Source organism: Syngnathus typhle, linkage group LG12 (assembly GCF_033458585.1).
Source record: "Syngnathus typhle isolate RoL2023-S1 ecotype Sweden linkage group LG12, RoL_Styp_1.0, whole genome shotgun sequence".
In the NCBI taxonomy this organism is placed as follows: domain Eukaryota; kingdom Metazoa; phylum Chordata; class Actinopteri; order Syngnathiformes; family Syngnathidae; genus Syngnathus; species Syngnathus typhle.
In genome coordinates, this window is record NC_083749.1 from 2431996 (window position 1) to 2448480 (window position 16485).

The window sequence follows — 16485 nt, forward strand, 5'->3', positions numbered from 1 at the left end:
GTTGATGTGCGGCTCACTGCTCACGATTAGCGTCATGAATATCACAATGGTCCTTCACTTTGAGTGATGCATGAATGGACAATTTGCTTTTCAGTCCCTGGAATTCACAATTGCAAATATCTATCTACCATGCACTTTAAAAAAAAAAAAAAGCTTGCACGGAGAAGAAATAAAGCCGAAGCTACGCCTGACCTCTTCTTCGTTCGGCTGTGTCAAAACTCACGCTTTGACCTTTTTCCTTTACGATAAATCACGATGTGCTTCTGTTGAGCTGCCAGATTTTTGCTGAACCAATTTGTCACCGAAGTCCACCCCCCCTTGCTGTGGCTGCATCTCCTCATCGTGGGATTAGTGGGAGGATCAAAGTATGCCAGCTCGACCTCTCGCTCGCCTTGTAATTAAAGCAGTCCAAAGCTTTGTGGATCAGATAAGTTGAGGCTAATCGTGGATAACAAGAGAAAGATAGCAGGCAAAGCTAGCAACCTGGAAGTCCAATAATTAGGAGCTTGGGATAGAACTGCTCAAGGAACACGAATGGACTTGTGCAAATTGGTTCAGTACTATTTGAGACAAGAGGTGAATGGCTGCCATTCTCCTTCTACCACTGTGGTCGAATGAACTTCCTTTGGAAGCCAATACTTCCTCACGCTGGCTGCGGTAACGTAATTCAGATGAAGCAGAAAGGGAACACTGGAGAAAAAAATAAAATAAAACTGGCTTTATGTAGTTTTTGTGAAGGTCATAGAATGACTGCAGCTATTTTTAAAATATAAATTAAAGATTGCATTTTGATAAAAAGTAAGCGAGAATATTTTTAAGCAGGATCTTCAATATGAGAGCAAAAAAAAATCCAGCAAAATGTTTTTCTTTCTGATGCAGATGATAATTTGCTGATGCATGGTCACATTTGTTTTGCTTCGAGTATCGGTGACTGGTATTGGCACTTTCCATAAAGTCTCGATACCTCAAAATAAGGCTGATTTTTATATTTTCAGAACAGCACCAAGACACACTTGGTATCAAAGTGCAAATTCCAACATTAGAAAATTGTTGTCATGTTATCACACCCACACAGTGCTGGCTCTCCAGCATCTTCCCCTGAGTTGACTCAAACACGCCACACCCATCTGCTCCTCCAAGAAAGCCATTTATATCTAAAAAGGAAACACTTCTATCTCAAGATGCTCCTATTTACTTGCACTTACACACACACAGCTAACATGAAGGTGTTTTCCATCACGTACTATAAAAATATCCACGCAGATGCGCGCAAAACAGTAAAAGAGTGCAAGGGTGAGACGTTTTCTCTTTTCAACGCATAACTCGAATGACCCTGTGTGTATTTTAAGCTCGGATCTGCACAGTTAGGGGTGCAGCTCTGTCATTTGGACTGCGGCCAAAGAAGTGGGTGTGTTATGACATTGAAAAGTCCAAATTGGACTTGCTTTGCGTGGAGGAGTGTGAATTGCGCAATAGTTTATAATGTGCAAATCACACTTGTATGATATTGTGCAAGAGACATCACGTGGTGCTTACAGACTCACCTGTGACATCTGAGGTCTGAAATTGATCTCCTTCAGGTCCACGGATCCAGGGGAGAGATTGTGCAACATCTGGCACAGGAGCACCCCGTCACGCAAGGCTTGCGCTAGATCGAACACGGCAGCTGAGGGCCACACGACCCGGTGGTTCTGGGGCAGAACCTTGCAGTCGATCAGCCATCGTCCGCATTGCCTCCATTCCTCCATGTCTTCCGTTTTTCTTTTTCCCCTCTACTCCACTGCAAATACGCTCAAAATGTCACGAACGCAAAACGAGTCCACAAATCGTGCTTCTTGTTTCTCATTCACCGTCAGGCGAATTCATAACTTTTTGTTGTGGTGGGCGCAGGTCAGCCATTTGATCCAGTCAGTGGAGATGCAAATAAAAGCTGGAATAACGCCACCCTTGTGGGTCCACTTCACTACACGGCGGCGATGTCACTGCAAAACAAGCGTGGGATTTTTCTCCTCTTCATCGTTAAAAAAAGTTCTCCAGGTAAAGGATGAAAACGTCCCCTAATAAAAAAAAAGTCCGCGTGCTGCCAAACAAAACAGCTGATTTGTCATGGAGAGCAACACACACAAAAAAAAACGCGCACTTATTTAGTTGCTGGGTCAAAGCGAGGAAGCCGAATTCATCTAAGGAGGGATCACGCTAAGAAAAAAGAAATACTTGGACCTCACGACCATCCTGTTCGAGGAGCACACTCCAAATCATGCTCGGCTCCAGCGGAAACATCCAAGCGGGACTGAAACAATGACTTTATCCGGTTTGCGTGACGTTGCTCGGTGCATGAAAAGCAACGATCGGATCTCCTTCCTTTTGCTCTGCTGTGATCGCAAGTCCGTTCTCCTCTTGTGTGTCTCGATTCTCGCTCCACGTTTCCCCTCAGAGATGTTCAAATCCCCAAACTCCCGTGGAGAGCGACACAAACGGCAGGACAAAGCGTGCGCTCTTGACCCGTAGGTCTCACGAGCTTGTGCGTGCCGCCGGCACTTCACTTCGGATCACGCGTCAGGATGGTGTTGACAGTTTGTTAGAGAACCGACACACGCCGTGCACGGATGTGTGCATTTCGAATCTGCCCATGTTTTTCTTTCTTTCTTTTTTTTCTCCCTTTTTTTTTTTTTAAAGCGGCGCTTCATGGCACGCCTCCTTGTGGTAGAGTTTGAGCACTGCATGGGCAGGGTTTCATGCTCTTCCCATTCATAATTTGAAATGCAGTCGGGGTAAGATTGTTTACTTACAAATATGATTTAGTAATCTACTTTTTGTAAAATGATTTTTGTTTGGAAATTATTTATCATCTTTCCCGCTCGCTCTTGTTAATGCGGCTGTCATGCGGACAATTAAGAACATGATTGCCACGAACATCAACATGTCACACGTACGCCGTTCAAGCCTTTTTTGTCACGCCTCATTAATTTATCAACCCAAAGGCCATCATGCTTCCTCCCACCTGCAGATTTCCTCTGGGACGTAATGCATCGGATGAGTTTATTTCCTAGCGGCATAAAAACGCTTGCCTATTTTGACGGGAAGCCTTTTGCTTGTTTAAGTCTGGCTGAGAAATATTCTGCCAGTCAAGTTGAGGACAATTCAATAACCAGACAATCAAGGATGCACTCACTTGCCATCCCTTGACTTTTTATGCAAATATTCTCCAAAAAAAAAAAGCTGTGGGCAACAGCAAATGTGTCACGTGAGAGCTTTCTCTTATCCAAAACATTACACTAGGGACTTGTGCGCTATAATTTTATTGCCCTACTCAAAGGCCTTGAAGGTCCTCTTAAAAATCCTAATGTCCTCATTATTTTGCATTTCTTCTGCATATTTGTGGAACGTCATAAAACAAAATCCCCATTCTACATTTATTTGCATTGTTATTCTCTAACGCTATGTTATGATGAGGCGGAAATGAAATATTCAAAGCGGCATATTTCTTCCCTTTTTCTGTTCTTGACGAGCTAGTTGCGCCCTTAAGCATTTATTAAGCCAGGCCTTCAGGTCATGAGTCTTCAACTAACACATTTTTATAGGGACAGTGCCTCATTCATGGTCAAACATATTATTGTCTTCCACATAGCTGAAGCATTATGGAAGGATATAGAAAGTCGCACGAGGCCGTGAGCGAGAAACCCGTGCTGGGTTGCAATAATTTATGAGCAATGTTTGGGGAATGTCAATGGACAGGGTAGGTCGCTTTCGTGCAATTTTCTTTTTTACTGTCGTCTGTGACTTGTGTTGCTTTGCGTTGGCTCTTTTATTCTTCATCATCATTTACTGTGAGTCATATTTGTGCTGTAATTAAACGTGCCCTATTACCGGAGCAACAGCTGTTAGTGCAAATGATACAAATGCAAGGATCGGCACAAATGTCGGACCATTTAGCAAGTCACAGCCAAACGGAAACCTCCTGGCCTTGAAAGTTGCAGCTACATTTGTGATGGACCCTTTTTTTTTGCTTGTGTTTCTTTTTCTTTGAATCATAAACAAAATGAAGCTTCATAAACCCGTTCGGTTTTTTCTCTCCTCTAGGTGGCACTCTATTAAACATTGAGATGAGCTATACTGTATCTTTTATACCCCCGATCCATAGATTATGGTTTTATAAAATCATAAACCAAGATGTTTTCAAGATGTGACATATGCCTGAAATTCGGAATATCATTTTAGCAACTCTACTGAGAGTGATGTCATCAGCACTGGTCCCAGTTACTAAGTACCGTAATTTTCGGACTATAAATCACGTTTTTTTTTTCTTCATAATTATGACCTATACTCAGGAGCGACTTATATACACATATATGTTTTTTTTTCACTTTTTTGCGCATTTTATGGCTGGTGCAACTTGTACTCCGGTGCGACTTATAGTCCGAAAATTACGGTAAGTAAATAAATAAATAATAAACATCATTATCGGTCTTTGTAGAGTGATGTAGAAGTAAATAAAATCCAATTTTATTCATGCAAACATAACAAATGTTGCTGATTTGAATCTTTTGACGGTAACGTATATGAATGAGATTCTGTGCTGCAAGAGTTCATGCTCAGCAATTTTCTACCAGATGACGAATGGTTCAAAGATAGATTAATCAGATGTGTCATCAACTATGTGGATGATTAAGTATTCCCAAAAAAAGTATGCGTAATTAGATCAATTGTTGAACAAACGCGCCATCAAGCACGCCCAACACGTCTTGTCATAAAATTGACATTGGCAAACCACATGAAGTGAATTTATACTTTCCCCTCGCCCTAAACGGGAGGCAGTAGAAAAGCAAAAGTGTGAAGTTGCACGCGTGTGGTCTTTTTAGTATTAACCTCATGGTCTGTGACTGATGCTCACTGGTCCCGTAATGACGACTTGTCATTGCAGTTGTGGCACTGATCAATCATGCCCTCGAGGTTGTGTTTGTGTGGTTGATGCATGAAGGGAATGCGGCCCATAGTCTGACTGCAAAGGAGTCAATGATGAATGCAATCCAAGCTCTTGTGTTGGAAGTCGTGACAGTTGACACACTTAATGGCTAATTTGGACTTTTGAACATTTTTAAAAGAAGTCATAGAAGTACAAAGGCAAAAATAAAGCCATATCTGATTAAAGATTTTGCACAGGTATCACATACATAATTCCAATTTAAAAGGGTAATCCATGTTTTTCAAATTCCAACACGGTTGGCAACTATAGTCATATGAAACAATAAAAATTTGAGAAAATATATATACTGCCTGCAATTTTTGAGTTTCAGGTGGATAACTGCGAAAGTTGGTGCTGTACTGCCACACTGTGGCTGACTCCAGAAGCGCATCTCAGTTTGAGCACTTATTCCTCGCATTGGTTTAGCTCAGAAAGCAAACGAGACAAACTAGTAGTCTTAATAATAACAATCATAATATTATTAATAAATACTAAAATTTTTAAGTATTGTCTTTAATTTTTGCGGTAATCTGAAGAAGGCACATATGAACAAATGCAGGCAAGTCGGACCAATAGAAAAATAATAAAATAAAAAATTAAAATTATTGCATGAGTAAACAAGATCACAGGTAACCAAACATAGGTTATATACAAGTCGTGAAAAGTAACATGTAGTGTGGCATTGCTGAACAACTCTACTTAACGTCGATAACTGAACGGGTGGGTCAGCTATGGACAGCACATATGGCCTAAATGAATAATTGACGTCACATTCAAGTCAGACCCAGTATTTTATACTTTGGGTATCTTAAGGCTTTGGGGAAAACAAGTTAAGCATGAAGTGCAACATCGAAATGCGATAATATCGAAGCGTAATAAAAAAGGAATTCAGTGTCATCATCAGATTTCAGAGCAGCGAGTGACTTTGCAGTTTGGTCTGCTGAGGTGGCCTGTTGTTTTCTTTGTCAGCCTACATTTAGGTTTCTTTGAGAATACAAGTGTGGCTGTTTTGGAAACGCAAGCTCTATTTCAGAAAAAAGATTCACGATATAAAAAAAATGAAAGGTAAGGACTTGGCCTTAGGAGTGTACCGTATGTAATCTGGAGACGTCAAAGGATGGGAGGGGGTCGCTTTCACACGTCAGTATTTTCTGAACTGGATTCCAAAGAACTGTTGACGTCGGAATCTGAGGAGCTGCTGCTGCTTTCCATTTGAAAAGCTCCGACTTGACACCTCTTCTCTGTTAATGGGAATAAGATTCAAGCAGTTACTGATTTGCATTTCAAAAAAAAAAAAAAAATCTTGACATGGGCCCCGATCAAAACCATCATTCACTTACTCTGAAATCTCTTGAACTTCTTGTACAGACAACAACGCACGTATTGCTGCAGTGCGCGCAAAGTCGACGGTTTCAGAATCTCAAAGTCGATCTCCATCTCGTCAGGGTTGGCGTCGCACACCCACGGCTCCCGTTTCTGAATGATGCGTACCACCTGGCCCAGCTTTATGCCCGATAGTCTGTTTATGTCCAGACTCAGCTGGTGCTTCTCGTTGTACGTCAGTTGCGGGGACTCTTCGTCGTAGTCGCCACCTCCATTCTTTTGCATCAAACAGATTCGGAGTTACAGGGCACGGTAGACACGTATTAAAGTTGCTCAACAATATGCAGCGATAATGAAGCTTCAAATTTGCTTCACGAACCAGTATGTATTTTCTAAATCCTCTAGATGGCACTGTTCATTAGTCAGTGCACTTTCATCAAGAGGAGGAAAAAAAATATATACTAGACCTGTTGTTGGAACTCAACAAATTGTGAGCCTTGTTCATCCGATTTATCCAAAGTGGACGAGACTGTGGTCAGCCCACCCAGAACCGGACTGTGGGCCACCTGCGAAGTGCTCCTGATGGGCTCGTCTAGAATGGCAGCAAATTTCCTCTCAAACACGCTCTAAAGCAAAGGGGAACCAGGGAATCAAAGACGTACAGAAAAGGTTGTGGGGTTGTACTGTGGGATATTTTCCCGAGAGTACCTGAAGCTTCTTGGCCAGGGCGACAACGTCATGGTACGGCGGGTTGTACGTGTAACAGTTGGAGAAAATTAACCTGACGTCCGCAGCAAATCTTTTCGCATCTGGGTACTCTCGTCTGTTCAGTTTTGCCTAGTGATAGGAAAATGAAGCTTCAAATGTGCTTCTTGAAGCAGTTGTATTTTTGTTCTCCTCTAGATGGCAATCTCAAGTTTGGGCTGAACACATGATGACTTGTATTTTCTTTGTTTAAACTAAGAGTGACATCTAGAAGCATCATGAAAAAAAATACAACTGCTTCATGAAGCACATATGAAGCTTAATTTTCCCCGTCGCTAATGCAATGAAGTAATGAGTGATGCAACGTGAGAGATGACAAGACAGCCTTTGCTGAAATCGAAAGCGCCATTCGATGATAGGAAAAAGCAAATACGTGACTTATTACCTTGACAGTACTAAGATCCATTGGGCACTTGATGATGTCACGATAGTCGTGCAGCTGCAATGCTTCAACGTCCACAGGCTTGTAGAAAGGCCAAGCGTAGGCCGCGTGCTTCTTGGAGAGCATTTCCTTCAGAATCTCCTTGCAGCATCGCAGTTGTTTGCTCAGCCCGTCTTGAAGCGTTAACTCTTTTTCACTGGTAAAAAAGAGGCTGGAAAGCTCGGTGATTTGCCGTCTTCTCTTGCTCTCTGGTGAGTCGTTCAATTCGGTCGAATGGCTCCGCTTCTTCAGGCTTTTCTTCTTTATTGGTGAAATGAAACAATACGGTTAATTTCTCATGATGCAAGCAAGCATGGTGTAGAATCAAGAAGACGTACGGTGTTGGCCTGTGAAGAATTTGTCTGCAGGGCCTCCAGTCCACCTGTGGGCATACATCAAAATACTTTTGTCAAGTAAAATCTCCTCCCATACTACTAATCTGAGGCCTCCATTACCTGAACTTTTTTTTTTACTTTTCCCTTTGGCTGGATGAGACACCAGCTCGACTTCTTTCTGAGGCATCTGTGCAACTTTTTGCAAATAAATCTTTTCCAAGCTGAGAGCCATCAGCACTATATCATCTGTGGGCTAGATGGAGCGGAGTAAGGGCGTGTCTGAGGGCAGTCAAAGGCATTGATGTTCTGTGAGTGTTCCACTCACCTTGTTATAAACGTAGCAATTGGTGAACATGGTGTTGAAGTCCTGCAAACATTCAGTGGCACTCCAATAGTAATTGTTCTCGAGTCTTTGTTTGATGGTTCCCAAATCCATAGCGTTGGTTATGATGGTATGATAATCCTAAATTTATAGGAAGTATGAGGAAAAAACAATTGGAAAGTTACTGTGCACAGTACTCACTGGCAATTTCAGAGCCACAGCATCGACAGGATGGTAAAAAGGCCAGGCAAAATGGTGCTTCCACACAGCCTTCACCACTACACTCCGCAAGAACTGAAGCTGGTTGGTTCTTCGCCCTAACTTGTTGACATTGGTGACCTCGGGCGGCGGGGGGTTCTCCACTCGCGGTGCAAGTGGCTCAGTGTCCGATGCCATGATCATGAGTGGAAGATCAGATAATGCCAGTCTGTATTATCCTCTGAGAATCGCACAAGTGCTGTCTTTAGTATGGAAAAAGAAACCTGCAGCCATTTCTTGCATTGTTGTTTACACAGTAAAACCTAGAGGAATAAAAAAAATAAAATTAAGGCAATGTGACTGATGAGTAAAAATCAACAGCCATCTGTACAATTATTTACTAATTCACGTAAAAAAAAAAAATCAAAGCCATTCGAAACCACATAATAGGTACTTTAATAGCAGTGTTAGCATGGGTTGGCTACAGTGCACCAAAACGTTTTTGATTTGTCATTTAAAAATGAATTGCATGTCGTCAGTAGTAAACATTGCGAAAGGGCCTACCTGCATACCTGCACATCACGACACGCATATCTCGCGTTTACTGGGAAAGTCACTTTCACTTTCAAAGTAAAACGAAACCTTTTTTCATAGCATTACCTTGAAGGCAGGATGGGGAAGCAGTTAAATCGTTAAAGGAACAACGGGCATAGTCGTTTAAAATAATTATTAATGTCTGAATATACTTGATAATTGCGACAGGGATAGTTTCGTGTTTGGCCAAAACAGCGACAAATAGCTGCAGCCGTTAAACATTAAAAGTATCATAGCGCCCCCTTTAGTCTCGGAGGCTCAATACACCCCACACCTTTTCCCCTTAGCTTTGAATGCAACAATTTGACCTGATACGATTTTAGAGCACATATAAAGTGTCCGATACACACTTTTATTTTTTAAAACGCTTCAATTTTTGTCATTACCTCATATCACGCGACCCCAACACGCAAAACGCATCTTAGAAAGGATTGATATGATCTATTAATACGTTGAAATCAAGATGGAGCAATATTGAAAATGTGAAAGCGCTACACAAAAGAATATATATTATGTTGCATTGTAAAAAAAAGATAATAAAAATAAAAAAATAATAAAAAACAGGAAGCGGAAATCCCCGTCGTGTGGTTGCCCCGCAACGCATATTCCTATATGATACGTTAGTTAGGCTTTCATATGAGTTTTGGTTCTATCCGGTGTCTCATTTTAGGAGCACTATACACAAAAGTCGCTTGTGGGCCGAGATCCCACAAATCCTCTCATGCAGAGAAACTGAGACACATTGGGGACATCTTCGAATTGGAAGAAAATGATGCGCCGTTGATTACAGTTGTAAGTAGCGCAACTTTTCATAACGTCTTTGAAGTGGTCATATCGCTGACAGCCAAGTTAAAAAAAAAAATGTCAGCGTTTAAACCGTCACAATTTACACAAATTTCACACCGCATCAATAATTAAGAATTTCATTTCATTTCCCACGACTTAATTTCAACAGGCGCAGATCACCGTTGGCTCTGTATCCAAGCAACGCGATTTCTGGAGAGTTCTTACTGTACTTAACCTTGATCCCACGTCAGGCCATTGAACCTGGAATTTTTTTTTCTCATATGGGTTAGATAAAGCTTTAGATAAATTATTAAAGTCAAATCCTGTCATTTGTTGCGTTTGAATCGAGGTGCGTCAGAACCTCCGACTGCCACAACGGCACGTAAATATTCCGGTCGACTAGAATGAACACAACGTAGCTTTTTAAAAAATGTTTTATAAAAACGTTTATTAATAATAATGATTATCTGATGGCCTTTGGGCAGGCATGGTTCAACCATTTTATGATATAGTGTCCATTTTGTCTTCAATTATTTTTTAAAGTTACCACATCTGGTTCTTTGCTCTATGAAGGGCAAGGCTGCCATTTTCATTTCCATCATCGCCATTTCATAACCGCCATGATCTGTCCTAATAATGCTTATTGTCTTTGAGTAACACAAGCACACCATTATCTGTGATCTACGATGTGACCCTCCAAAATGTCTGAAAAGCAGCTTCCCGTTAATGTGTGTCACAGGGGCCCAGTAGTCTTCAGCCGTTGTCGTTCTTCAAGAGGGCGAGGAGTAGGGTCAGAAGGATCTAGTTCTGACAGTATGGAGCAGCTCAGGGCAGAATTTGAGAAAGTTATATCAGAACTCAAGTGGGAGGAAGTTGTTTCCACTGTCCTGGAGGTGGTCAGCAGCATGGTGTGTACCACGGCAAGCTGTCCACCTCCTGTGCCTTCGTGGCTCAGGTTTGACACACATTGCCAGTTGGTCACTGGTCACAGCAGAGGCTACGGTGGGTGCATCCCGCCCAGTTCAGCTTTTGTGCAGCCAGGTCAGATGATGGCAGGACCGCACTCAAACCCGTACGGCATGCACGCGTTTGACCTCAAAAGTCAGGCAGGTGGCCCTCAGGTGAGTTCCAACAAGATAGTAAGTAGCCCTCGTGAAGCTGATCGCAAACGCTTGTGCCATTTTTACCTTTTATATAGTTTTCAGATAGGGGAAATAATTGCTAGGAATTCCGCTGGAAAAGCGTATCCCGCCTGAACTGCTGTTACACGGCGTGTTGACGAATATTTTTCTGTATTTGCACAACCAGAACCTCTCTGTGCCCGGACGGCCGCTTCCGGAAAGCTCCAACTGGTGTCCTCCTGGAATGCTGTAAGTCACATGGAAATCCTTAAAAGCTATTCAAATCATGTTTTAAACAACACACATAAATCAATACAGAAATGGAGGAGACATGTTTCAGATGACAGGCCCTTCGGTCTACGCTGGTCCAGTGAGCTCCAACTCCAAGTAAGATGCCTTTCATTTGTGCGACTTTTCAATCGGACAGACGCCATCAAAGCAAATCCAAAATGTGTCCCCCACCCCACGTGTTCAATTGTTTGTCTCCATAGGAATGGTGCGATGGTCTATCACATTGCTGGCCCTCCTGTCTTCACTGCACCCCCGATGACGGGCACAAAGTAAGACTTATCATCTCGGTGCGGCCATTTTGTTTGTCGACTTAAAATGACATCGCGGTTGCTTTCCTGAGCCGGGATTGGTTGTTACCTTAGCGCCCATTCGTGTCAAACAAATGAAAAAAATAAAAAATTCTGGTCATTAGAAGAAAACGAAGGCGCCGGCGCGTACGGGATGCGGACCAGCCATACGTGAAGAAACCACCCAACGCCTTCATGTGTTTCCTGAAGGAGCAGAGACAACATGTAAAAGCACAGATGAATTTAAAAGACAGCGCTTCTGTCAATACTGTCCTGGGCCACATGGTGAGCTTGCTTGCCACCTTTCCAAATATATTTATGAGCATAATTATTCAGTACATTTTTTTTTTTTTATGTCCGCAGTGGAAGTTGCTGACTGATGAGGGACAGGCTAAATATTATAAAATTGCTGATGCTGAGAAAAAACTCCATTCCCAGATGTATCCAGAGTGGTCCAGCAGTGACAACTATGTGAGCCCCACCTCCAACTTTTCAAATTCGCTAGTCGTAGACAAAAGGTCAGAATTAATTTGTCTCCAGGGTAATAAGAGGAGGAGACGCAGCGTCACAGCCACCAGTATTGCAGGTGGGAAATTCACAAATCACTCAAAGTAAAAATGGAATTCGTTCGAGTTTTTTTTTCTTGGTCCAGATCCAGATTCTCCAGGTGAAGCTCCAACTCCTCAAACCAGCGACGAGTCTGAAAAAATCCGTATTGCTGACAAAGTCTTACATATGCTGGGGTGTGCCTAGTCAACTTTTGATGCTCCCTGATTATGGTTGCTGGTGCTGCAGGCAGCCCTTTTGTATCAGTATTTATTTAAAATATGTAAATAATTCCATTCACAAACATTTAAATGTGTAAAAAAAAAAAGAAAAAAAATATGTTTTAGTATTTTATGGTATTGTTTTTGATTAGAACACCAGTTACAACAAGAACAAGAATAATGAAACATAAGATGGAAGTGTGTGAGGACATTCCAAACAAAACTGCTAGCCATATTATGCACACACCCCAAAAACAAGATGTATCCCCGTGGGATGCCAGATATTCACAAAGTGAATGGAACTTATTGATTCAAAACAGGCTAAACATTAGCAAGCTCGTCACGCTAATGCGGGTCTTGGCGTCTTTGTAGCAACATGTGCATCTGTACAATGTTCATGTAAAACAGTAATTAGTAGCTAAATAGGATGTTTGTCAATTGTTAACCTGAGCCACTGTTTGTGTAACACGCCATGATTATGACAAAGGCACAATGAACAAAAAAATGAATAAAAACGTTGGAAACGGTGGATGGATCTTGTTCATATTTTATTAGGGTTTTGGATCAGACTTTAAAAAAATACTTTTGACTTTTTTGCCCTCTGAATTTTGCCTTTTACTTCCAGTAAGGCCAGCACTCAACTCCCCTCATTTACTTAAACGAGGAAACTTGTGATGACATGCAACAGGCTGGAAAACAGTTGTTACTGCCACTTTTAATTATGCAAAAAGAGAAATGTTTTGATCAGATGTTGATAAATTACAGTCCACCTATGATTTAAACTGATTTCAAATGTTGTGATAAAACTGAGTTTTATGTAGACAATTTTATAATAATATTTGTAAAACTAATAGTTACTGTATAAAGCACACATTAAAGCAATAGAAGAATTCACACAATAATAAATATTTACTCATATTATTTATGCAACTCTTTGAACGCGTTTAACACCTTTCTGTCCCTCCTGGCATTCCGTAGCTCATGAGGTTTTCGCGCATGCGCTGTAGGCAACGCTGCAGTAGCACATTCCCCGCTTTCCCCCGCAGATTTTGCTAGCAATCATCTAGCGGCGAACCAATTCGACTCTCCCCAATTGTCCTAACTCTAATATAAATGCACATAGTCTGAGCGGTGCTTTATAAAGAGCAGCAATCGGACACCTAAACTCCGTTAAATCCCGGTGAGTATCGATTTGCACGACGCCTCATTGTGTTCAATGAGGGCCCCCTCCATATTGGCTAACTCAGTTTGTCAACAGCAGTAGTCGGCTACATCACCACTTGCAGCTCTTGCATCTAATTATAAATTCAGAACTCTTCAAGGTCTCAAAATTGTTGTTTACGTGCAAAACGCCGAGTAGTATTTTAGTGAGACTGTTGCGTTAGCATAGCCTGTCAGCTTGACTATACGAGCTGAGGGTACCTTTGCAGATCTTTGCTGGTATCTCCGTTTCCATCCAAAACTTGACAGATAAATTTGATCATCAATAACAATGAGGCAGTTTTAAATAATGATGATCAAATAAAGCACATTTTGCTTCATGAACCATTTTTTTTACTCCACTAGATGGCACTGTGTATTGGGAAAATCAGTCCTAATTGTACTTTTCGTGACATTTTCCACCGCATTATCTTGAGTGAGTAATTCTTGTTTTTGTTTTTATGACAAATGCCGCCGCTCCACACTACTGACAGTGCACAGTTGATGCTCGCTCCATTGCCATGGCAACAGAAGACAAGAAGCCGGAGACTGACACAAAACCTCCTGTGGGGACGTCGACATCTTCTCAGAATAAGGTTGGCTGAATTAAAAAAATAACCCGACTGTATTATTGTCTTTATATTCGCCGTTTATCTATTTTGCATTCTTTTGCAGTCCACTCCCGTCAAGCCCAATTACGGACTGAAGTTCACACTCGCAGGTCACACTAAAGCCGTCTCCTCTGTCAAGTTCAGTCCTAGTGGAGAGTGGCTGGCCAGCTCCTGTAAGTTCTCCCGCCATTTTCAAGCTCCTCACTATTCACACTCTCCCTAAAACAAACCCTCTTTCTTTCTCTTTGCAGCTGCTGATAAACTCATCAAAATCTGGGGAGCTTACGACGGCAAATTTGAGAAAACCATATCGGGACACAAACTCGTAAGTTGGTCAGTGACATAACTCAAATTACACAGAAGTTGCTTAACGTGATCATATTCACCTCCGACTCCACAGGGCATCTCCGACGTGGCCTGGTCGTCCGACTCGAACCTCCTGGTGTCTGCGTCCGACGATAAGACCTTGAAGATATGGGACGTTAGCTCGGTAAATTCTCAGGCCTCTATCCAGTGTTCTGGATTGGGGGGGGGCAGTAATAATTTTCCCTTTCTGTGTCCACAGGGAAAATGCTTAAAGACTCTGAAAGGTCACAGCAACTACGTGTTCTGCTGTAATTTCAACCCGCAGTCCAATCTCATCGTGTCGGGATCAGTGAGTACACGTTTTTTTTTTTTTAAGGACCAGGAAGTGAAGGAATTACTGCTTAATTTATTTGAACCTTTCCCCAGTTTGATGAGAGCGTGCGAATATGGGACGTGAAGACTGGCAAGTGTTTGAAAACATTGCCCGCTCATTCGGACCCCGTCTCTGCTGTAAGGACCTCGACAAGTTTGTGTGTCACTACTCACCGCTCCTCTCTGTGCTCAGTCAAGAAGGAGAGAGAAAAAAAATAATTACTACCTGTATCTCTGCTTTTAGGTCCATTTCAACAGAGACGGCTCCCTGATTGTGTCCAGCAGTTATGATGGACTCTGGTAAGAATGAAAAACATTTGAATTCAGAATTACGTACCGTATGACTTTGTCTTTTGTCTCCAGCCGAATTTGGGACACAGCATCCGGGCAGTGCTTAAAGACACTAATAGGTACAAACGAGGGCGGAGCAATTTATTTTTGGGGGTTAAACGTCACAATTGCTGCAAGCGTTGACTCGTGTTGTTGATGTTAGATGACGACAACCCTCCCGTGTCCTTTGTCAAGTTTTCCCCCAATGGGAAATATATCTTGGCGGCGACGTTGGATAAGTGAGTAGCCAATCTATTCCCTTTTCAATTTATTATTTACGCAATTTTTCTTTGCGAATCGTTGAACTTTGTATTTTGACCCTCAGCACACTGAAGCTGTGGGACTACAGCAAAGGAAAGGTGGGGTTGTTTTTTATCTTTTTTTCCTGTAATAAATTCAGTCGGCCGACTTTGTGTCATTCGCGTCGCCGCCGCTGAATTGTTCTTCTGCTTGGCTTCAACTCCTGCAGTGCTTGAAGACGTACACGGGCCATAAAAACGAGAAGTACTGCGTGTTTGCCAACTTCTCGGTCACAGGTGGAAAGGTGAAATGAAACGGGACCGTTTTTTTCTTGTTCTCGTTGGGCGAGACTAAAACGCGCTCTCTCGCAGTGGATCGTGTCGGGCTCTGAGGACAACATGGTGTACATCTGGAACCTGCAGACGAAGGAGATCGTGCAGAAACTGCAAGGCCACACGGGTACCGCTTCATCTTTCCAAGAATATCAAAATGCTTTGTTTCTAAAATTTTACCTGGTTTTTCCCCAAAATTCCAGACGTGGTCATTTCGACCGGCTGCCACCCGACAGAGAACATCATAGCATCAGCAGCTCTAGAAAACGACAAAACCATCAAGCTTTGGAAAAGCGATTGTTAAAGCTCCATTTCATATTTCTCCTTTTAACTTTTTTTTTTCTATTTTTTTTTTTTATATATGGAAAAAGGACTTTTTCTTCCCACTAGTGAGCTTCTGCTGGATGCAGAACTTCCAGGGAAGGAACTTTAAAAGTGATGCGACAAATAAATCCCCTTGGTGAAGCAACAACGAAAAAAATCAGTTTGGCAATTTGTTCTGCGCGACATGTAATTTCTTCATTCTACGTGGTTTCGTGTCCTGACATCCCCTCCGCCCGCACACACAATTTGTCGTTAAGCCAAATGGATGACCTGTGGAACAAATTAATTTCACCATTTCTAGTGTTTCAGAATTATTGGGCAGAACTTCTAACCTGGATATCAACACAGTTCACGACAAATCATTTATGTTCTGTGAAACAAAATAAAAGGTTGGAATTTTTTGCCTTTTATGTAATTGTTCTTGTCTAGTGATGTCAACCTTGACTTTGTTTTTTCTAATAAACAAGTTACCAATGCATTACATTCCTTGTTTTTCTTTTTTTTCATGACTACTGTCATTGAAACATCTGCTAATTAAGTTGTGTAGTGTCTCAGTTAGAACACTAGGGGCGCTATGGAAGTTGTATTGAGAAAAAT

The 16485-nt window shown here is 41.9% G+C and overlaps 3 protein-coding genes across 9 annotated transcripts in view; 1 reads left to right on the forward strand and 2 right to left on the reverse strand.

Annotated features, from left to right (window-relative positions):
* vav2 (vav 2 guanine nucleotide exchange factor) overlaps positions 1-2649 on the reverse strand; it is a 68491-nt gene extending 65842 nt beyond the window's left edge. For 5 of the 6 annotated variants that reach the window (XR_009716394.1, XM_061293364.1, XM_061293362.1 and 2 more), the window contains exon 1: positions 1545-2648. Coding sequence is in view for 5 of the 6 variants with exons in the window: in XM_061293364.1 (XP_061149348.1) it covers positions 1545-1748 (204 nt within the window). In the remaining variant the exon portion in view is untranslated. Of the gene's footprint in view, positions 1-1544 lie in introns of all 6 variants that reach the window. The other variant, XM_061293365.1, reaches the window with a different exon arrangement.
* A 2811-nt stretch (positions 2650-5460) lies between these two features.
* LOC133163452 (bromodomain-containing protein 2-like) lies at positions 5461-9131 on the reverse strand. Of its 2 annotated transcripts, none has more exons than XM_061293367.1 (10): positions 8892-9131; positions 8331-8650; positions 8133-8270; positions 7928-8060; positions 7811-7854; positions 7437-7733; positions 6995-7123; positions 6754-6912; positions 6304-6562; positions 5461-6204 (listed from the first exon to the last, which is right to left on the reverse strand). In XM_061293367.1, exons 2-10 carry the CDS (start codon positions 8529-8531, stop codon positions 6098-6100), a joined length of 1467 nt encoding a protein of 488 aa, XP_061149351.1. In that variant the 5' UTR covers positions 8532-8650; positions 8892-9131; the 3' UTR covers positions 5461-6097. The 2 variants fall into 2 exon arrangements, with proteins under 2 accessions (XP_061149351.1, XP_061149350.1); XM_061293366.1 differs by having other exon boundaries at positions 8988-9122.
* A 4019-nt stretch (positions 9132-13150) lies between these two features.
* Positions 13151-16369, forward strand: wdr5 (WD repeat domain 5). The gene is made up of 14 exons (XM_061292457.1): positions 13151-13353; positions 13868-13969; positions 14049-14157; positions 14236-14309; positions 14385-14474; positions 14550-14639; positions 14717-14800; positions 14907-14962; positions 15026-15072; positions 15156-15231; positions 15318-15351; positions 15462-15536; positions 15604-15691; positions 15768-16369. The coding sequence occupies exons 2-14, from the start codon at positions 13895-13897 to the stop codon at positions 15866-15868; spliced, it is 999 nt and encodes a 332-aa protein (XP_061148441.1). The 5' UTR covers positions 13151-13353; positions 13868-13894; the 3' UTR covers positions 15869-16369.
* Positions 16370-16485: the final 116 nt, after the last annotated feature.